This window comes from Pollachius pollachius, assembly GCF_949987615.1.
Source record: "Pollachius pollachius genome assembly, chromosome: 19".
Classification (NCBI taxonomy): Eukaryota; Metazoa; Chordata; class Actinopteri; order Gadiformes; family Gadidae; genus Pollachius; species Pollachius pollachius.
In genome coordinates, this window is record NC_136952.1 from 9192594 (window position 1) to 9216004 (window position 23411).

The 23411-nt window shown below is 45.6% G+C and overlaps 2 protein-coding genes across 2 annotated transcripts in view; one reads left to right on the top strand and one right to left on the bottom strand.

Annotated features, from left to right (window-relative positions):
- Nucleotides 1–11399, top strand: part of polr3a (polymerase (RNA) III (DNA directed) polypeptide A) — a 31426-nt gene extending 20027 nt beyond the window's left edge. The window contains exons 23-31 of the mRNA XM_079757392.1: nt 43–125; nt 402–572; nt 5818–5911; nt 6197–6289; nt 7576–7740; nt 9291–9455; nt 9740–9871; nt 10248–10380; nt 10490–11399. Coding sequence (XP_079613518.1) covers nt 43–125; nt 402–572; nt 5818–5911; nt 6197–6289; nt 7576–7740; nt 9291–9455; nt 9740–9871; nt 10248–10380; nt 10490–10638 — 1185 coding nt within the window. The 3' untranslated portion in view covers nt 10639–11399. The remainder of the gene's footprint in view (nt 1–42; nt 126–401; nt 573–5817; nt 5912–6196; nt 6290–7575; nt 7741–9290; nt 9456–9739; nt 9872–10247; nt 10381–10489) is intronic.
- A 2538-nt stretch (nt 11400–13937) lies between these two features.
- On the bottom strand, nt 13938–21062 carry qrfprb (pyroglutamylated RFamide peptide receptor b; the record flags this gene model as incomplete). The annotated part of the gene is made up of 6 exons (XM_079756814.1): nt 13938–14374; nt 15632–15729; nt 16628–16863; nt 18024–18085; nt 18651–18809; nt 20699–21062. 6 exons carry the CDS (start codon nt 21060–21062, stop codon nt 13938–13940), a joined length of 1356 nt encoding a protein of 451 aa, XP_079612940.1.
- Nucleotides 21063–23411: the final 2349 nt, after the last annotated feature.

A 23411-nucleotide genomic window follows, 5' to 3' on the forward strand; every position in this document is an offset into this window, starting at 1 on the left:
TCTTTCTTCCCACCCCCCCCACCCCCACCCCCCCATATGCAGCCAAAAGTCCTCTACCAGCTTGACCGCATCACGCCCACCCAGTTGGAGAAGTTCCTGGAGACGTGCAGGGACAAGTACATGAGGTACTGCTTCTTTGTCAGCCCTACACCGTTGCCCTTAGCGACCATGGAGTAACGAACCAGCTTTATTCCTCTATGCACATCCAAGGGTTTATCCAGTCCTAGGCCTGGGTAAATCCCGTTAGTTTCACCCCAGATCGTCAGAAGTACAGTTTGGCGACGTTAGGGGCCCGTGGTCCCTCGCGACCCCCCCCCCCACATGACCTCTCAGACCTCCTCCCCTAAATCTCTGAGCAACACGGCGTCCGACCCTGAGGTGCTCCCCGTCCGTCCCCGCAGGGCGCAGATGGAGCCGGGCTCGGCCGTGGGCGCGGTGTGCGCCCAGAGCATCGGAGAGCCGGGCACCCAGATGACCCTGAAGACCTTCCACTTCGCCGGGGTGGCCTCCATGAACATCACGCTGGGGGTGCCGCGCATCAAGGAGATCATCAACGCGTCCAAGAACATCAGGTGCCGTCCTCCGCTCGCGTCTTCTCCGCTTCTCGCGCTTGGTTTTTCGTCTCCCGGGAGAGGCCGAGGTGTCGTTGACCGCAGCGCGCATCAAAAAGAACCGCTGCAGGCATTCTCTATGGTGCCTTGAATAAATACGTGTGATGTGTGACTTCAAATTCAAACCGTGAAGGCGTTACAGTAGGGCAAGAGAAGTAGGGTAAGCTCTTTTATGTTGGTGGAAACCGTAATTGCTACGCCTGCTTCCATATATGTGTGTGTGTGTGTGTTTGTGTTTTGATATGTATAAATATATATTTATATATTATGGCTGTCAAGCGATTACAATTCGTAATTGCGACTAATCGCATAGTATTGGTGAGTTATGCACGATTTATCGCAGTTTTTAAATTATATTTAAAATCCATTCCAATCGTAGTTAAATGAGATTATCGAAGACCAAGTGATCTTGAGTGAGTTTTATTGACTCACTCAGTGTGTGTGTGTGTTGAAGTTTTGGGAATTGTAAAAAGTTAATTAGTACAATTTTAAATCAACAGTTACTTACTAAAGTAAGTGGAACTAAAAACAAAAAATAATTCTGATATGAATGTTGATCTGTGGGAAAAACATTTGAAAATGTGCGTTAATTGAATTATAATAACATTGCGTTAACACGTTTTGATCGTGCCTATTTAAACAGCCCTTATACATATATATATATATATATATATATATATATATATATATATATATATATATATATCTCCTAAAAGTCCTCCGTTTGTTAATCTAATACACAGCGGGAGCCACTCGATCGTGCAACGCTCTGCTTTCGATCGGACAAAAGGGCAAGGCACAAACGGCATCACCGTACACGTCAATGTCCCAGTGGGTGTGAAATAGGCCGAGGTGCAACGCTCTCTCTTTTATACCACTTGACCTGGACATCGCACCACCGACCCCTTTCGTCAGGTGTCTCGAAAGGGGTCTGTCCCTTACGGGTTGCTGGCTGCCCAGCAACCCCTGTGACAGTTGAGGCATGGACATCAAGCTAATGGAGATGTAGGGAAATTCCAGAAGCTGGTTGCCGAAGCCGTTGGCAACAATCTAGAGAGGCCGCTTCATCAACAGAAGGAAGGATCGGTAACCACCTTGCCACAAGCCGCAGGCGGAAAAGGGAAAAAAATGAGAAAACGTGTTGCACTAATGCTGTGTTTGCCACCGATTCTGTTGGCTGAGGGCTTAACATCAGACGTCTTCAACGAGTTGGAACGGGGCCACTCACAGCGCTTTACAATGATTGCAAATATTCTCAAATCCGGATATTCATTCGCTAGTAGGGTATTAAAATCTCAATTTAGTTTAGTTTAGTTTTGGATGTTTAACCATTACAAGAATATTCCGGTAGGCCTTTGACAGCAGCCGTCCAGTGTGAGGATACGCAAGCTATTAACCCCCCCCCCCCCCCCCCCCCCCCCCCGGCTATCGGAGCGTTAATCCTTTTACAAAGGTTTTAATGATATTGTCTTTAGCAGCTATTTCAATGTTCAAATGACACCAAAAATCTCTACCTACTATTAATAACATAGTGGTTATTTATTACAGATTAATAGAACAGTTAGCGATGGCTTTCCTTTCATGGCGATCCGTCCCCCACAGCAGCGTCTTTGTGATTTATCAATGGGCAATTCAGTGATAATGTATATTTCAGACCACACCTCCTGAGCTGCTGCCTACCAGAGAGATGAGATAACAAAGACCTCCGAAAAAACTAATTAAAACAAAAGTAGAGGACACAGTTCTTTGTGATTATATGACGATTTGTCAGACACAGCCTTCATTCTGATGCTAGCCGTCATTCAGAACTCCTCAACCTCCCCCTCACCCAAACCGTGAAGGATTTCATAACGCTTTGAGATTAACTTGTTAAGAAAACAGAAGCAGGCTCCCTACACATTTAAATATGTACGGAGCATTTTCTTCTTTTTTTGTCAACAAAGTTATTGTTTTGCCGTAGTTGTACGCCATTATGCCGTCCTTCTGCAAACGATTTGGTTAATCCGACCCATTTGACAGCCAAACCTTCTGGAAAATATCCTCATTTGAAAGCATCACAAATTGGACCCATTAGGCTGTATTGCGTAATTCTGGTCTGAAAATACCATATGATATAATCCTTTCAGCTCCATCAACCCCACTGCTCCAGCAGCCCCATGGAGCGTGCCCTGCCACCGTCCCCCTGGCGGAACCCTTGAAGACCTTAGCGAGTGAATTGCAAAATAGTGTCAATGTATGCTTCCCTGCGGAAGCTAATGGGCACAATTTGCATAAAAAGCACCGTTAACTGCATGCCGGCGGGCCAAGGGACCCAACCGTACCGCCTAAACGGCTCGATGGTCGCGGCCCCTGCCGTGATTGTGATGGTTCTGATCGGTAGGGAGGTTGGAGTTAGTGAGCGAGCTATGTGCCACGCGCCTGCAGAATGGCTGCTGAAGGTCACCTCATTCAGACTAGAGACAGGAAGAGAGGATTGAGGAAAAAAATGAATACTGTCTTTTCAAAGGTTCTAAACTGAATAACATCAAATCGAAAATTGGAATCGCAGTGTCTATTCACTGTGAGGTTGTGGTAGTATCTATTTTTTTGGTTGCCTTCTTCGGAACAAACTTTGTTCCGAATATAGAGCAAACAAACCTTGCTCTATATTTCAACCTTGTTGTGGCTTCCGGAGTTGTTGTTGCTGTATTACAGGCTCACAGTTGGCGGGGATTAAATGGGAAATGGACTGGATGTCACTCTAACTTTTCTAACAAGTGGCACTTTCCAATTATTGCCTAACGTTCACCCCTTCATACTTACATTCACACACCCATGGCGGAGTCAGCCATGCAAGGCAACAGTGTAGCTCGTCAGTAACAGTCTAGGTGTTTTGCAGCGGTGCCGGAAATAATTTTAAAGTGGTGGTGCAAAATCCAACTAATCAAGCGGTTTCTCCCTAGGGCTATCATTTATTATGGTGCAAAAAAAAAGACCAAAACAGATCAGCAGACCCTGCTTACTAAACTAGGCTGACCAGATTTCATGAAACTTCCAGACACATGGCAAACTCACAAATTAGACATACTGTATATTTTTGTACGGAATCTCCCTGCTTCTGAAATGTGCAAACATCTCCACCCAGCGCTCGTCTGCTGGTTTTCCATCAGCGTTCCACTGCGCGTCCATCCCTGTTGCGTATGCCATCACGAATGAGGTTTCATTGAACAAATAATGATCGGGCTATAATAAGACCACGTTGTCTATGTAATCGCTGACAACAGGGGACATTTCATGGTGGTTGGTGGAAACCGGGACATTTTAGGGTCCTGACAGTCTTTTGTCGCGACTCGGGACACGCAACTTGAAAATCGTCCATTTTTTATTTTATTTTTATTTTAATATAAAAGTGGTGGTGCGATTGCACCACCTGCAGCACCGGTTCCGGCGCCTGTTGTCTTAGTCAGGGACACCTCAACAGTCAGCTAGGAGGAGCCGGGGACAGAACCAGCATTCCGGTTGCCAGGAACCACGCTCTCCTACCTGAGCCTCTGCTGCCAATTAATTACCAAGCCAGCGGTCTTGGTAATCAAGTATGAACGGGTGACAGCTTGTGTCCAGTCGCCAGTCATGTCTACATTCATACGATTCCCTCCGGGAATCCTGAAGAGGCCTTGTTGCCAGGGAAACTGGGGGCTGCACCAAAAAACCAGTTGGTGGTGTTGTTGTTTGTCTTTTGATCCTGGCAGCAAAGCCTCTGCCTCTTTCGTTCGCAGGGAGGTGTTGGCCATAAGTGTCCACGTGTGTATGATCTAGCCATGAGGGGCCTAGATTGCCCTTCACGGTGCGGGCTGCTTTTCTATATGGCAGAGGTCTTCCAGGAAACGTACGCAGACGTATGTATTGCACAGTGTTGCTGTGCGTGCAATACAATGTAAAGTTTTGTTGTTTGATTTCGAGCTGGTTTGCTAAAGAGGCTAATGTAGCTAACAATAACAATCACTAGTTCCTCCCCGACTCTTCGTGTAGCGATGCCCACAGAGACAAACGGGAATGCTATAAGTGCTACAAGCCAGGGGATCACGTCACGAGCAACTCGTGCGGGTGGTGTATGATGCATCTCGAACACATCATCAGATCCAGCTGGGGGGGTGGGGTCGGCATTGAGCAAGGCAGGGTATCGCTGTGTGTCCCAGTTGAAGGACATGCATGGCACTCATGCATGGCCACAGATGGGCACACAACTTCTGATGAACGAAAAGTAGTCCGTCCGTCCCCCCCCAGTATAAATTATTTATTTATTATTTCTAGATTAATATATTTAATGGAAAATAAATATTTAATGGACACGGACGCTCCCCATTTTTAATAATTCAAAGTTCCTTTATGTATCCCGCTCAGTTGTGTGAACTGTTGCGAATATGATTGCTGCGTTATACCTCCATGCCTTCTTTCAGAGAAGGAATGGTGCTGTGGATTTGTGAATGTGTTGCTCTGTAAAACGGGTCAATATGTACAGTGACGGCCTAATAGTGATTCAATATATATTTTAACCCACTATAAATGGCTGTGTCCGTGACAGCAGATCATTTGATAGACTTTGGTGATATTATTGATCCCCCAGCCCCCGAGGTCGTGTTGACGTCTGCGCTCTTGCGCACGTTTTGTCTCGTTCTGTTCCTTGGTGAAGTCATCGCCAGGCCCACCTCTGTGGACAAAGGTGCCTGGAGTCTGACCCTCTGGGTGCGTGTGGTACCTCATGCCACACTCGTGTTAGCCTGGTCCATCTTCACGCCCCTGGAAAACATGGCTGTACATACTCAGGCTGCTCGATGAGGGAAAAACCATAATCATGATTATTTTGGTCAGTTTTGGAATCGCAATTATTCAAACGATTATTTTTTAGTTTGAAAACATCAGCATTTCTCCTTTAGCCTCATTTAGCCTTAAATAAAATACACAAAATGGTCAAATAGAAACGGTTCAAATCTAAAATAATGTACAGATATGTATCCAGCTGTTCTGCAATTTATATAAAACATTAAATTAATAAAATGGATATACAAAAATAAATAATAATCATCTAAAATCGTAATTGCAATCAACATTTTGATTAATCGCCCAGCCCTAGTATATACTGTATACTGTATAAATATTCTGATAGGTCTTCATGCTGTGAGTGTTTCTCATGTGTCTACATGCTGAATCATTACCGTTTCACCCACAGCACCCCCATCATCACGGCCCACTTGGACGTGGACGATGACGCCGACTTTGGCCGTTTGGTGAAAGGGAGGATCGAGAAAACGCTACTTGGAGAGGTATGCATATCAGTAACTGTGTTTTCCTCTAGACTGGGATCGCTTGGATCTTAGCCTGTTTATCCTGTCGGCAATCCACGGATATTATTGTAATAATTATTTTTTTATTAAAAAAAGTTAGGATTAAGACAGAGTTTTGTTTTAATTTTGTTTTTTGAATGTTGTTTTTTAGATTTTTGGATTTTGTTTTGATTTTTGTTATGAAGTGGTTTTAAAATCAACATTGGTCGCGGTGGGGGGGGGAAGAAAACAAATAACCACAATCACGCTTTTATTTATCCCCAGATATCCGAATACATCGAGGAGGTCTTCCTGCCCGACGACTGTTTTATTCTGGTCAAGTTGTCCCTGGAGAGGATTCGGCTTCTGCGGCTGGAGGTACCATCGGTCATTGTTTGCTCTTTCTTCAGGGCTGCATCAAAGAACGCATGTAGGCATTGATTGGAGGTGGAATGGATGCTGGCAGCCTGTGTGTTTTTGCAAGGACACCAACGGTCTGGGTGATAAAAGCGTCAGGATCATCTCTCCTTGCTTTGAAACATCTGTTACCAATCAATATCGTTTGTTCAAATCCCTTTGTTGTGCCAATCCCACCCAAGAGCATTTTGACAGCTCCTCTTGTAGCTATGGGTCCTTGTGATGTTAAATTCTCTGTACTGACCGACACACATTGACTCCAAAACGCGAAAGTGCAATATTGCCCCTGTTTACCCTCGGCAAGATGTCATTAATAAACTCTGATGTAGCGGGGACGGGTTGGGCTGTCTTTCACCTGACGTAGGGGGGATCAGGTTGGGCTGTCTTTCACCTGACGTAGGGGGGATCAGGTTGGGCTGTCTTTCACCTGACGTAGGGGGGATCAGGTTGGGCTGTCTTTCACCTGACGTAGGGGGGATCAGGTTGGGCTGTCTTTCACCTGACGTAGGGGGGATCAGGTTGGGCTGTCTTTCACCTGACGTAGGGGGGATCTGGTTGGGCTGTCTTTCACCTGACGTAGGGGGGATCAGGTTGGGCTGTCTTTCACCTGACGTAGGGGGGATCAGGTTGGGCTGTCTTTCACCTGACGTAGGGGGGATCTGGTTGGGCTGTCTTTCACCTGACGTAGGGGGGATCTGGTTGGGTTGTCTTTCACCTGACGTAGGGGGGATCAGGTTGGGCTGTCTTTCACCTGACGTAGGGGGGATCAGGTTGGGCTGTCTTTCACCTGACGTAGGGGGGATCAGGTTGGGCTGTCTTTCACCTGACGTAGGGGGGATCTGGTTGGGTTGTCTTTCACCTGACGTAGGGGGGATCTGGTTGAGCTGTCTTTCACCTGACGTAGGGGGGATCAGGTTGTGGTCTCTTTCACCTGACGTAGGGGGGATCAGGTTGTGGTGTCTTTCTCCTGACGTAGCGGGATTGGGTGTAGTGTCTTTCTCCTGACGTAGCGGGATTGGGTGTAGTGTCTTTCTCCTGACGTAGCGGGATTGGGTGTAGTGCCTTTCACTTGACGTAGATGGCATCAGGTTGTGCTGTCTTTCTTCTGACGTAGCGGGATTGGGTGTAGTGTCTTTCTCCTGACGTAGCGGGATTGGGTGTAGTGCCTTTCACCTGGCGGAGGGATGATGGGTTGTGGTGTCTTTCTCCGGACCTAGCTGAACGGGTGGTGGTGTCTGCTCCTACAGGTGAACGCGGAGACGGTGCGCTACTCCATCTGCATGTCCAAGCTGCGGGTGAAGCCGGGGGACATCGCGGTGCACGGCGAGGCGGTGGTGTGCGTCTCGCCGCAGGAGAACAGCAAGAGCTCCATGTACTACGTCCTGCAGACGCTGAAGGAGGAACTCCCCAAAGTGAGGGGGTGCTCTCCTCACTCTCTCACTCCCTCCACCTCCACCTCTCTCTCCTCACTCACTCACTCCCTCCACCTCCACCTCTCTCTCCGCAACTCCACATTTCTCTCTCACTCTACATCTCTTGCTCTAAATATCCCTAAACCTCTCTCTGTGTATGTCTGTGTGTCCGTCTGTCTGTGTACCTGTCTCTCTCTACCTCTTGCTCTCACTCTACCACTCTCTCTCTCTCTCTCCACCTCCACCTTTCTATCTTGCTCTAAATCGCTCCATTTTTCCACATCTATCTACACCTCTCGCTCTCTCTCTCTCTCTCTCGCGCTCTCTACATCAACCTCTCTCTATCCCTTTTTAGAACTGCATATGTGGTATAACGCGGTCGTCTTGGTTCCAAAACGATGACCACGTTAAATCGCACGTTTTCACACTCTGAAGCATTTGCGTTCTCACCATGCGCACTCATGTTGACTGCTCAGTGAATGACTGGAATCAGCAGCTGGAGGAGTGGAGGAGAGCTATGAAGCCTGTGATCTAATTAGTCATGGACCACTCACCTCATGTGGAGGCAGAGAGCCAGGAGCCTCCCTGAAGAAATAATAATATTCACTGCACACACCGTACCCGTTGGCAAGCTTACTAGAAAACTTTTCATTCTAATTCGCAGACGGAAAGAAACTGCGAAGGGCTTTTAGTACAGGCTTTATCCGGTAATTGGCTGATATCCGTGACCAATCTTCTGCCAAGAAGATTCTGCTTCTTCTGGCGAAGGTCGTCACGGACCTACACATCAATCTAGACACGGATGTTTCACTTGCAAGTTGATGGGCAATCTTGTAGAGAAATCACTACTCCAACGGGGCACTGCATTATATCCAAATTCACGGCATGTCGACCCGTGTTATTTCGCTGTTTTAGCATATATGTATTTCTCTCTGTCTCTACATCTCTGTCTCCACATTGCTCTGTCTCCACATCTCTCTGTCTCTACATCTCTCTGTCTCTACATCTGTCTCTACATCTCTCCATCTCTCTGTCTCTACATCTCTCTGTCTCTACATCTCTCTGTCTCTACATCTGTCTCTACATCTCTCTGTCTCTACATCTGTCTCTACATCTCTCCATCTCTCTGTCTCTACATCTCTCTGTCTCTACATCTGTCTCTACATCTCTCTGTCTCTACATCTGTCTCTACATCTCTCTGTCTCTACTTCTCTCTGTCTCTACATCTCTACATCTCTCTGTCTCTACATCTCTACATCTCTCTGTCTCTACATCTCTCCATCTCTCTGTCTCTACATCTCTACATCTCTCTGTCTCTACATCTCTCCATCTCTGTCTCTACATCTGTCTCTACATCTCTCTGTCTCTACATCTCTCCATCTCTCTGTCTCTACATCTCTCCATCTCTCTGTCTCTACATCTGTCTCTACATCTCTCCATCTCTCTGTCTCTACATCTGTCTCTACATCTCTACATTTCTCTGTCTCTGATTCTCTCTCCACCCCCTGGTGTTTAACTGAGATTTCCCCCTCTTCCATGTGGACGTGAAGGTGGTGGTCCAGGGAATCCCAGAGGTGTCCCGAGCCGTCATCCACATCGACGAGCAGAGCGGCAAGAACAAGTACAAGCTCCTGGTGGAGGGGGATAACCTGAGGGCCGTCATGGCAACCCACGGGGTCAAAGGCAGCCGGACCACCTCCAACAACACCTTCGAGGTAGGTGGAGCAGGGGGAGGGAAGGCAGAGAGTTAGGGGGGGGGGAAGGGGGGGGGGGTAAAGGAGAAAGTTATGAAAGAGGGGGGGAGGGAGAGAGTTATGAAAGGGGGGGGAGAAGGGGGAGAGTTAGGAGAGAGGGGGGGAGGAGGGGGAGAGTCAGGAGAGAGGGGGGGCGCAAGGGAGAGAGCTATCCAAGCGGTGGTGCTGGCGGGAGTGCTTTGATGCGAGCAAAATAAGTAGTTGTTGATCCTTACCATTTAATGGTGGCCCCGCTGCCCCCCCAGGTGGAGAAGACCCTCGGCATCGAGGCGGCCCGCTCCACCATCATCAACGAGATCCAGTACACCATGACAAACCACGGCATGAGCATCGACCGGCGTCACGTCATGCTGCTGGCCGATCTCATGTCCTACAAGGTGAGCCCAAATTAAAACATTTTTAATCACATGGTGTTTGAATTCCATCTGAATCACTGGGTTCACTGGCTCTTTGAACACCCCGTCTTTACAGTAGGCACGTTGGGTGGCTACAATGACCCTTGCTTGGCCCTCTCTTGGCTTATTGTCCCTCTGGCTTCCCCTAAAGATTAGAGAGGGAAGACCGTTTTTTTATATAATAGTTTTATTGTTGTCGTCGTAATCCCCATGCTGTTATTGAAATAGATTTTAACAAACATCAGATTGATCTGAACCACTGCTACCACTGTGATGCTTTTGTGCACTATTTCATAAACATGTGAGACTGAGCTGATCCGCCGCTACCTTGGTTACTCTTTGTCCTGGCTTTACCCAGGGGGAGATCCTGGGCATCACCAGGTTCGGATTGGCCAAGATGAAGGAGAGCGTCCTGATGCTGGCGTCCTTCGAGAAGACGGCCGATCACCTGTTCGACGCCGCCTACTTCGGACAAAAGGACTCTGTTTGTGGTAAATCGATTCTGTTTGACACAAGCAAACATTCCCCCTGCCTACCCTCCGTTCAGTCGAGTAATCACGGCTGACCGTAAACACCTTTCTGTGTCTTTGTGTCTCCCAGGGGTGTCGGAGTGCATCATCATGGGGATTCCCATGAACATCGGAACGGGCCTGTTCAAGCTCCTACACAAGGCGGACAAAGCCCCCACGCCGCCCAAGAGACTGCTGCTGTTCGACCACAAAGACTTTCATGTCCCCCTGATAACGTAGCAGGCTCCCTCGGGGGGGGCCCTTTAGTTTCTTCTTTGTGTGTCTTTCTTCCGTTTGAGTCAGGTAGGGATGAGCCCTCCGCGAAGAGCAACAGAGTTTTTTTTTTTTTGTGCGGCAGGTTTGGGAGCGCATGTTTGTTTGTGTGCCAACAACAACAAGAAAACCATTTTGTTGTCGTTTTCTCTGACTCGTCACCAGTGATGCCTTTTTGACCTTTATGGACAATCTTTAGTTTACACCTTTTTTCTTTAGTGTACTCGAATATAAAAAGGTTGAGTCATGTGTGTGGTCTGCATTTCTACGACTTATGTGGATGTTAGTTTTTGGTAGTGCCAGGCTGCCAACATGTTTTTCATGTTTTTTCATGAAGCCAGTTGCTTAGCATTTCAAAGTTGAAATGGCGATGAATTCATATCTTTCTAAGGAATAACAAATCTTGATGCCAACATGCTGCAGCGATGTAAAGTGTGTTCATGACCCAAGGCTGGTATCTTCCTTATGTGGTGGATCTGTGCTGTGGTTGGCCTTCTCTAACGCTGAGAACAAAGAACCGTATATGCGTTCTCAATCAACGCCTTCTGCTTAGCACTTGATCATTCTGTTCCGTTTATGACGGCTGCTGGTGATTCTACCAACATACACTGGAGGAATAAAAAAAGATGAACTAAAGAGTTTAGTTACATTCAATATTCAAATGCATTCAAATGTGTCATTTTTGCTCGCACAATATCCCTTTCAAATACAGGGTTGGAATTGTAGTTGGATCCATTGTATATATACCCTCTGTAAATAAAATATTTAAAAAATTAAAGTTCAATTGTTTTTGTAAGACCTTGAAGTGGTTTCAAATAGATCTCTGGGCTCAAAATATGTTTTTAAAATCAAGTCGACGGATGGGGGCTTTATGACGTATCCATGTTTTTCCCGGGTTGTATTACAAAGGCGATTTCATTGGACAGTGTACGTGCATATATTTACATAACGCGATCTGATTGGCCGACGGATCCGTCGCTGCCTGAAAAGTTTAAAAATTCTCAACTTTTGACCCAGGCCATTGAGCTGAAAGGACGGAAGTAGTGCCTTGTTCACACTACATGCGTCCGTCGGTGGAGGGCCGAGGGCGTGTCTGACGTATAGGGGACTAGTCTTTATAGACGCATACTGCAGCCAATCAAATCGCCTCACTCTACAAAGCCGATGTGTGGATATTAATACAAAAGAAGACACAAACAACAGGTGACTAAAAACAATCCTATTATTCCACATTTCTTTAAAACTATATAACGGCCGGATTCTTCCTGCTTGTTATTGCAAAATGGATCCAGGAAACGCGTGGAGTGTATTGGCATAACCGCGATCTGACTGGCCGACGGATCCGGCGCTGCCTGAAAAGTTGAGAATTTCTCAACTTTTTTACGCAGGCCACGGAGCCGAATGGACGGACGGACACACAATGCATTTCGCGAGCGACCCATGCAAAGTCAATGAGATCCGTGGACGGACGGAAGAAGTGTGAACAAGCCCTATCGGCGATGATAACGTGAGCCGTACCTGAGCTGGACCGCACCTTCACTACTGGGCAAAGGAATGCTGGGCCGAAGCGCAGCCGCCGGTGGAAATGCGCCATAAGTGACGTAACAAGTTAGAGTGTCATAGATTAGCCTACGAGTTGCTGCAGTCAGAAGGCTAGTAGATTTATTCGGCGTACATTTGGGTAGACACTCAAACTTGGGATGTCACCAAGGCACAGGGCAGGACAGATTTTCAAACGGCTTGTTGTGGCCAATCACACTCACTCCCAGTGGTAAAATAGGGGCCCTTTAATTCAGAAGCCGATACAGACTTCAAAAGACGATGTCGGTACTGTCAATTAAACCAAAAGGTCAAAACATGGATCGCCCATGACTGTAAACCTGTGAAAGGTACCCACGCTGGAAAAGCTTTCCTGCGCTTTTGAAATGCCACTCACATCAAACATGACCTAACACACATGGCCTACGACACAATGATCGGTTGAAAGAGGAGCAAGTAAGAGTAATAACGATAAGGCGTATTCATGGTTGTATTCCACGCAGTCCCTTCACTGCAAAAAATTGCAGCGTGGAGGCTTATATATTCCACTCCATTTATTCCACAAAACACAATGAAATTACAGTTTTATAAAATAGGAGGCCTCAGATAGACAATTCAGAAATTTCTCCTCAAAGTCCATCCCAGTGCAGCATCTGCAGTGTATCCTGATCAAGAGGGGTAGAGTGGCTGATGCACAGATTCTCTCTGGGTAGATCCATTCATTTGAAGACATTCTCTTGAAGACTTAAATATTACAAAAAACACGTTTTCTGCCACTCTGATCCTTGATAGATTTTATAGTTTGCGTATATATATAAAACCTTTAAAAGTATAATATAAATGATAAACATTCGCATAAATCAACACACACATTCTCATATTACCGAAGCTAAATACTTTTGCTTGTGTAAATTGAGCTATGACCATGAATGATGCAGAATTGGACCTCTAGTCTTAGGTTTGAAGCTACCCTGTGGTTGCTGTATGCTTTATTTACCACAACAATGTCTGTACGTGAATTTTCGCTTTGGGCTTTAAAACAGTGTTGCTGGTGTATGTGGTGTATCACATCTAAGCACTGGTGAATAAATTGCAACAACCAAGACACTAATTCCTGTCATGTTTTGTACATAACGCCATCACTATTATCTCAATAAAATACAGTTCATCCATTCTCATCAAGCGGCAGGTAACTAATGCACACTCTTTCGGATTTGGATACCTTCCAAAAACACACTTTCCATTAAGTAACCCTAACTGAGAGAAAGCAGAAATTGTATCCTCTGAGGTAAAGCTAGCTATGTGATCGAACCTCCCTGTTGCTGCTTGTAATTTTTCACATTCCGCATGGTTTTCAGGTAGTGTGTAACCGTGTTTCATATACAGAGAATATATATCGATATATATCTACACTGTTCATGGACAGTGAGAACACAATAGGGCTTTTACTGCTTTAGTCGTGACATTCAAAAGACAATTCTAACCAGATCGGTCAACATACAAAAAAACAAGACGCAGGCCGCGGCGCCACACGGTTCGTCCCTGCACTTGATCCCACTCAATCCCGGCTCAGAACCGGGTTCCCATTTTTGAGCCCGTCCACATCAACAACGCCCACGTTCAACGTTACGACGTGGCGACCGTCGACCGGTCGGCCGCGACCCATCGGACCTCTGACGGGGGGGCAGGCAGAGTGAGCCCGGACTTCCTCCACGAGAAGTTCCTCCTCATTTGGTGATCCCGCCGCCACCGCTGCTGCTCCCGGGCAGCTGGGTCTGCATGGTGGACGCCTTGTCCCCGATCACGCCCAGTGAGCTGCAGCCGTGGGAGGAGCCCGAGGGGCCCTGTCGTCCGTCGCCGCCGTCGCCGTCGCGGTTCTCGTAGCCGTCGTCGGTCTTCAGGAAGGCCTCCCGCCGCAGGGGCCTGAAGTGGACGATGAGGTTGGCGGCGGGGCCGACGGCGGCGTTGGCGGCGGCTCGGCCCCTGCCTGGGGCCCCACGCTTGCGGAGGCAGAGGGACAGCGTGGAGACGCAGCTCTTCTTGAAGTTGTCGTTCATGAAGGCGTACACGATGGGGTTGTTGAAGCTGTTGAAGAAGCCCACCGCCTGCACCACGGCGATGATGGTGTGGAGCGTCACCTCCTCGTACTTCTTCTCCAGGTCGCCTGGACACACACACACGCACGTACACGTGCACATACACATGCACACATACGGAAGCGTACATACACACACGCACGTACATGTACACATACACACACATACATACACAAACACACATAGACATACACACGTACACACAAATAATAAATAACAATTAATAAGAAAATAAATAAAGCAATAATCTCTCCAGCCGGGTCGACTATTTTGCTATCTCCTATTTAATTAGACTGAATAATTTAGAAGTCAGAATACATTTACTTAAAAAGATAAAACTGGATTTACTAATCAAATACTATTACTGCCGATGGTGTACATCGATGTAGACATGTCTGAAGGAGGTCTTTAAGCCTGCTATGAGAACAGTTCATTCTTTGCTTGGGTTTCAGTTCTCGCTAATGCCATATATTCACTTTTCGATAACTACTCCATTGTAGTAGTGGCTCTGGAGCTAGTTCATTGCTGGTTGTTGGTTTGACCCCCCCTGTCTCTGAGCCTCACACCTTAGCCTCACTGCACCTCATTGCCTGGCATGGCTGACAATCATTTTGAAGCGTGATGAGTAACTACAGGTTTGAAAAGTGTTTTTTTTTTATAAATGCAGTCCATTTACCAATAACCACTTATCAGTTGGCTTCCTGCAATTCACTTGATCAGTCATTTCAGATGTCAGCTCTGAAATTAGGTGTGGAAAAAACATGTCCTTCATTGAAAATAAAAACAATTGTAATGAATTATTTTATCGTTTTCCTCTTACTTCGTGGCCCAAATACCACATATTTTAAAAGATGACTCAAACTCGCACTGAAACGAATAAAAAACGGCTCTAAAACTAAGAATTTAGAATAAAACTGGTAAGCCTGCTTTAAAAACATATTAGGATTTTATATTTCATACAAAAAAGTCAAAACACAAAATAAAAAAGAACACATGAAAAATGCAAAATTATAATAACCTGGGTAGGCGGTTGGGCACCTGATAAAAGATTTAGGTTGGGCTGTGGACAATTGGGATTGAAACCCAGCATAATCTGGCTAGTTTGGCTGGGAATTAACAATTTTAGCGACTATCAGTCAAGTCACTTATTATTCCAGACAGTTGCCATTATCCATTCATGAACCGTTCATTTCAGAACCCCTGGGCCAGATCCAAAATGATCACCTGCCAATATCCAATTTTAATAATATTTTTTCATAATAAACGGTTTGACAGGCCGATTTTATCACTGTGGTAAAAAGGTAAGAAATCTAGGTAAAGCTTACTGTATTCATAGAGCATGTGGACCGTGTGAAACGGAGCCCAGCAGACTGTGAAGAGCAGCACCACGATCACCATCATCTTCACCGCTCGCTTCTTCTTCCTTCCAACGCACGACACAAAGAGAAGAATGAGACACAGGAGTCCAAAAAAACAAAAGAGAAATTATGTCAACATGTTTGATTATGCAACTTATTTTGTTTCCAGGACATTCTCGGTAACACTTTACAATATGTTGATTCATTAGATATGAATTAACATAGGTTAATGTAGTAATAAGCATTATCATATAGCCTTAGAATAGGGGGTTTGGTTTGGTGGGTTAAGGTTAACCCTAACCCTATTAAACAAACGCATTAACCAATACCTTAGATGTAAGTTAAAGCTTTTTACTGCAGTAACTAATGTTCATTCTTGGTTAATGAATGTAACCCTATTGAAGAGTGGAACCCGTTTCTCTGACACAACTGGAAGAGCTTGACACGATTACAAATACAAAGCAAGGAAAATTACATATGTAATATAGATAATAAAAAGGACAGACGACGGGTGAATTTAAGCAAAAATAAATCATAAAAATAAAATAACACCATCAAGATCCGAGATACGAGATAAAATAATCTAAATATCCACGCAACCGGGGTGGCGGCAGAAATTGCTTTTGGTGCGGCGTGATTTCATGGTTTTCCTCCATGGGTCCACGGTTCCCATTCCGGATGCCTAAAGGCTTAGTAATGGTTCCACGTCGACGCCACGCAAGGGGGTTTACGGAACCATTATGTCCTTGCGGACCCTCCGTGCGTCCACCGCAAGGGCCTGATGTTCGCCTCCCAAAATGTTTAACCTTGCCTCAAGGCGACACAGCAGCAAGGGCTGTGATTGGTCCGCTCACTAAAGACCAACGCAGAACCAAAACTGGTTCACGACTGCGTCGAAGCGTCATTGCAATGTGGTCATTGCGTTGCGCCGACGAGGAACCGTAACGGAGCCTTAACGCTCACCGGGAGATCTTGCTCATCTCCCTCTGGTTCATGGTGTTGAGGGCGGACGAGTCGCCCACTCGCTTGCGGATCCACAGCTCGATGGCGATGCGCGTGTACAGGAACATCATGGTGAGCAGCGGCAGCAGGAAGAGCACCGCCATGATGAAGGTGGTGTACACCTGGCGCTGGGCCAGCGAGGGCCAGCTCTCCTGGCAGCACACGTGGTAGTGGTCGTACAGGAAGTCATACTTCACCTGCAGAGAGGTGGTGGTGTTGGTGGTGGTGGTGGTGGTGGTGGTGAGGCAGGTTGTGGAGAGGGTGGTGGTGGTGGTGGTGGTGGTGGAGTAGGTGGTGGTGGAGGTGAGGATGGTGGTTTTGGTGGTGAGGGTGGTGGTGAGGTTGGTTGTGGTGTTGGGGAAGCAGGTAGAGGTGAGGGGGGTGGTGGTGGTGAGATTGGTAGTGGTGAGGGTGGTGGTGGTGAGGTTGGAGGTGGTGATGGTGTTGGGGGTGGTGGGGATGATGGTGGTGAGGGGTTGACGTTGGTTTGAAAGAGAGGTTCCCACTTGCTTCAATGAAAAGCCATTCAGGCTTCAGGACAGACGGACGCAATTTTTCTTTTACTATGAATAGCAATAGTATTGTGATGTGTGTGCAATAGTAAGTGCCTGAAGAGGGTCTAAGTTGTCTTGTGTTGGTCTAAGTTGGTACTTCAACCTTTACCTTGGAAGTCCACAGTTGAGTATCAACTGAGTATCAACATCATCTCAGTTGAGTGTCAGTGGACACACACTTGACAAGTCAACATTGTGTAAGGTTATCAAGAACCTATCCACATATATTCCATTCAGTGTTATCCGAATATTGGATGTAATGCATAACATGTGAAGTGTATAGCAACCATACATCGTCAGACATTTTTCAGTTGAATGTCATGTTACGTGCCTCATTTGTCTCAGGTGAGCTGTGTGTCTGGCCTAATCATGGACTTTTGTTTGTTGTTTCGTAATTGATATTGCTGTTTATGCAGTAGACACTCAATTACATGACTTTTGATTACCTTTGGATGGTTTATGTGGATAGCTTAACCTTATTGAGTGTTGATGTGAGCATCAACGGACACAAAACTGAGACTGAGTCGATACTCAACTGAAACTAAATTGAAACTGAACTGCGGACTATTTGTGTAAAGTGTTGCCAAATGAAAGGTTATTCTAAATCCAATGTTGAACTCATTGGTATGTGTGTCACACAGCAAGCCTTTTTATCCTTATCAATTGGGTGAAATTCTTCATCATACTGATTAACATCTGCTCTATCGCTGATCTGACTTTATGATAGCATGCTGTGATATAGGGAATGTCAGCCTATTCTTTAGGGGAAAGGGTATAATGCATGGATAAAGTACTCTACTTACTTCTAGTTGTTGAACAAACAGTATTGGAGAGCCCACCATCACTGACGCAATCCACACTATCCCTGCAGAATGGGAAAAACATTTTTTACACATAAGCTTACTAGTAGCACACTGGTGTGTAGCCTAGCATTCGCTGAGTTTATAACAGTGTTTAGAAATCAGAGTTAAAAAGGGTATGTCACAAATATTCAACAAATCCTGTATTTGTACCGCAGCAGGCGTTCAAAGTAGCAGCTTGTAAACTGCACTACTTTATTATATTTAATAAATATCTAAAATGAATAGAATTACACTTCAAGAGTGAATGAAAGAGGTAGTGAACAATCTATGGATTTGTAAAATGTTGACTGCATTCAACTTATTACGTAACACAACATAACACCATACAAAATAATCTGCTTTCCTGTATTGAAAAGCTGATGCAGAAATCTGGTGCAAGAAACCTTATCTTCACAGCACATTCCTTTCAGACAATGTGCATATCAAGTTCGGTCAGTAAGTACCTCATCTTCGCAAATTGATACTAGCAATCAGGGTGCTGTTGCTTTTTACACATTCTCACCCACAGAGACTAACAACATAAACAAGACACAAATACATAGCCAAGTGTTTAAGGGCCGTGCTTACCTAGCATTTTGTAGGCTCTCCTGGATGTGTACTGCCTCCTCATTTGGAGTGGATACACAATTCCTTGGTACCTCTCGATGGCGATGCAGGTCATTGTCAAGATCCCTGTGACTATGGCTGTGGTCTGCACAAATGGAACCGTCTTGCATACCAGAACCCCTGATGAAGCAAAATAAAATGTCCTTGTAACAGGGTAAATGTATTATTGTAATGATCTGAAGAATGGGATGTAGTTTTTTTCATTACATAAATAAAATTGCTGACAATGAAGTTGACAGAGTTCTGGAAAATGGTGGCCATGAAGGGTAAGGACAGGTCAACTGTCAACATTTAGTAATTGGGTGTATCTGCAGTCTGTGCTGTAGAGGAAAAAATTGTCTTACATTTTTTGATGGCCCGAGTCTTTTGGGTTTTTCATAAGACTTTGCAGGGTGCCTGTTGTATATTTTTACCATTGCGATGAATGCAAGTAGATAGCTATCAGAGATGGTGGGTGAGTTTGCAGCTGAAGATTTTTAAGGCTGAGCAAAGAATTCTGTCCAGCTGTTCCCCTGATGAGCTGTGGAGCTGCCATGCAAAACAGATTGAGAACAGTTGAGAACACGTTCACTTGCAGCTCTGTTGAACAGCAACATCCACTCTCTGCACAGTGACACCCCACCCAAGTATGTTTCAGCTGGCACAGGAACAATTGTCTAGATACTAGAAGCTGTTCACTTTGGAGATGTTTACTTTACCGAGATGGAGAGACAGCCCCAATGAACCAGAGGAAAACCCAATTTCTGTTTCATACAACTACTGCACATTTGAACAGAGTGAGGCAGATCCAATAGTTTTAAACTCCAACGGACGTCCGCCTTAAAGTGAGTTAACGTTTGTCAATGGAGAGTGGCCAGACTCACTGTGCAAATGAAATGAAGTATGAGAGTCTGGTAGGACAAGGCTAAATCAGCCCTGCCACAACCATAAACACAATTCAAAGACGTAAAGCTCTGCAGCTTATGTGTGAGTGCATGAACGTGATGATTGGTGGAGGAATAGGCTACAGCATTGGCATAGAAACACATTGGCGTTGTGTGTCTCACCAGAAGGCAGGAAATTAAGTGTTGCTTTCCCTGCTGTTCGCTCCTCGCTGCATCTTCTCCATCACAAAGAGAAGGGATTGGGAACCGCCAACTATTGGCTTTCCTATTAGGCTTGGATTGTTGTCAAAGTGACAACCGAAGGCATTGAGACTGTGAGGCAGCTTAGGGTCGTCATGGGCTACTACAACAGTGATTTTATAGTTAGGGATCTTGGCCTAAAGCTTTGTTATCATTGGCCTTGGTTTGGTTGTTTTGGTCAGACGATTATCTGACATCCTTCAAGACAGCGAAAATATTTTTTGGAGGATCTTGGGTTCCCGACCAATTGTGATCATCGTGAATTTTTCTGCACTTGGGATATGATCGCAACAAATATGCCAAAAATCATTGATCAGAGAACTCAGTAAAAATTCAAGCTCTATTCATCCAAATGATCCAAATGAGGATCCATGTGTGGGATTACTACAATGGCTACATAATGTCCCTCCCTGCTACATCCTCTACCAGAGACAGTACAGCAATCATGTCCACAGCCCTGAGTAAAACAGAGCTTATTTGTTGAGGCATTTTGTGATAATTACGTAAGAGTGTACCACATGAATCCACTCCACATATTAAACAATTCCCTCATTGAGGAGAACCAATCTGGTCGGAGCTTGTGGTCACGGGTGGTAAAACCTCAACACTTGTTGACAATTGTCTCTGCTGCTTATTATAATCCGCACGCATATACTTGCATAGAAACGCATGTGCCCGAACACTATTTTAACTTAACCCCCCCCCCCCCCCCCCCCCCACACACACACACACACACACACACACACACACACACACACATACGCACACACACGGGATGCGTTTGAGTTATGACCCTTGAAGTTGAATGGGCAGTTAGCACATAACACCTCCATCTATACAACCATCTATTTCATAATGACTGAGGACTTGCATTCAACAACTCACCTCCGAGCCACTCTGATGAGATGTTTTGCAAGAGAGTGAATGGGACGCAGAAGAAAGTGATGAGCAGGTCGCTCACCGCTAGGGAGCAGATGAAGATGTTGGTGGCGGTCTGCACGGCGCGCTTTTTCACCACAATGTAAACCACCAAACTGTTACCCACCAGAGCCAGGACGAATATCAGGGCGTACATTATCACAAAAGTCGTTTTCACGCTGTACGGCAACTCGGGGACGTACACCAGAGGCTGGATGTTATACGAGTCGATGAACTCCTGGCGGCTGAGGTTGTAGAACTGCAGCATCTCCTTCAGTACCTCGGGGGTGATTTTAGTGTAGCGCTGTCTGGACTCGGTGGAGGTGGCCATGCTGGTCCGGTCGGTCTGTCAGCGTGGGGTGTGTGTGTGTGTGTGGGGGGGGGGGGGGGGGGGGACGGACACAATCCAGGCTCCAATCCACACAAGCTTGACGATTTCGATAAAAAAAAAAAAAAGAAAAAAAGGTCAAAATATATAATATTCCTGCGAGGATCCGCGGCAGCGTCCGTAGCGGCTCGCGCCTTCCGCGTCCTGGAGAGGCAGCTATACAGGCTGCCGGAGCGCCGCTCCACGTGGAGGCTTATTGACAGTCCATCAAACAAGCAGAGGACCGTATCACGGAGTTCCAGTTGTTATGGGATGCTTCATTTGTTTCTTTTTTTATTGGGCATGACAAAATCATTACCGAACACTGAACACGTTTTAGGTTTTAGTTTAGTGTAAATTTCGTTTATATCGTTCTTGGTTGTTGTTCTTTATCAATGAAACCATCCAATAGCCTCCCTATACATGATAGATCCGATCAGTGAAGCATTTATAGTCCTGAGCTTTCAGCTTTAAAGGCTGAGGGAGGAGTCGAAACACGCCAAAAGAAAGCGCATGCAGGTGTCTGCTTCTCGCGGATGTAGTAGGCCTACCCGAAAGCCACACTTTCTAAAAGTAGTTATCTTCCGAGAAAAATGGCACTGGTAAAAATAAGTTATTATATATAGTTATTATATTAACTTCATCAAAAGTAATTTTCTGATATTATATGTACAGTAAAAAATATACAAGTAAAAAGTAGTAAATCCTGTTCATAACACACACACACACACACACACACACACACACACACACACCCATGCACGCGCGCGCTCCGTGTGCGGGTACAGTCAAAGAAAATGTATGTTGAGTACATGAGCTAAAATAAAAAAATCCTCAACATATTCATGCATACAATTATCTTACATTTATATAGAAATTTAACTTGAAATAATCTTACAAGAATTTAAAGAACATCAACCGGAGAACAATGGACAATCAAAGCTAACGCGACTATTGCATAATGAATCAAATCTATTTACGACTGGCGCGGAGATTTGAGTGACAGGTCTGAAGGCCCTCCCTCGCTCCCAAGTCCCGCCTCCGAGGCTCCTGGTTCCATCGGTTAAATGTCTATGGGAAATAGTTTTTGAATGATCGTACATAACAAACTCTGTAGGTGTCGAAGAAAGTAAATGCTGCGCACGTTTTGAACTAAACACTCTTTCGATCTAGATTCCACTTGGGTTTTGGAGTGTCGATGCCGTTAAAGTAGCATTTATAATCGTTTACTACTTACAGCAACCAAAGAAATAAATAAAAACATGAATATATGAACCTGTGTATTATTTGAATATCTTAGAATTGAATGCAAAATAACAAGGTACATTTATACATGGCACTACAGGGCCAGTTTAATATAAAACACAATTTTATACAATATATAAGTAGGGGGTCCCCGCTCCATCTCTCCATCAGTTTGGGGGTCCTTGGCCTGGAAAACGTTGAAGACCCCTGTGCTAGATCATTAGAACGAGGGCTAGGTGCGTCAGTGCTAACCTGTGGCTGCCTCCCATCCTCCTTCCCAATGCGATCTACAATCGTATTGCTGGCCTGGCTCCTAGTCCTTGAGTTCTGTCTGGTACGCTGGTTTCCCTGTGGGCCGTGTCAACATCTCCACAAGCTAATGTGCTCCACACGCATGGCCCTCAACTACTCATTGTCACGTCTCCACAGCCTGCGAAAAATACTGTCATAAACCTCCAGATGCCCTTTTGTCACACCAACACCTCGGTATTCTGCGTCGTGGCCCCAAATACATCCACAGGGGCTCTCGTAGGAAGTTTACCCGCTGTCCTCACCCCAACAACATTGACTCTCTCTGGAGCTGGAATCTGAAATTAATACGGAACATTGCGCACACTGCGGACACCACCAATCTCTGCCCCGTTCCGTTAACGAAAGTCACTCAAAATAATCCAAATGCAAAGAATGCTTCCTTTGCTTTACTCAATGTACACTCTCTCAACAACAAGGCACCTTTCATTAATGATGTAATTACTGATATGGGTATTGACTTCATGTGATTAACTGCAACCTGGCAAATACCAAATGAATTTATCACACTTAATTGGGGCAATCCCACCTGGGTATAAGTTTATTGATAAACCACGCTTGACTGGGCGTGGGGGAGGACTTGCAGTGCTTTATCGCTCCTGTTTTAAGGTTGTGAGTGTGCCCACGCTGGATTTCTCATCCTTTGAATGTCTTATTTTAAAATTCGCTGGTAGTCTACCACTTCTCATTTTACATATCTACAGGCCTCCTTAAGCAATCTCTGTTTTTATAAATGAATTTGCTGAGCTGCTATCCTCT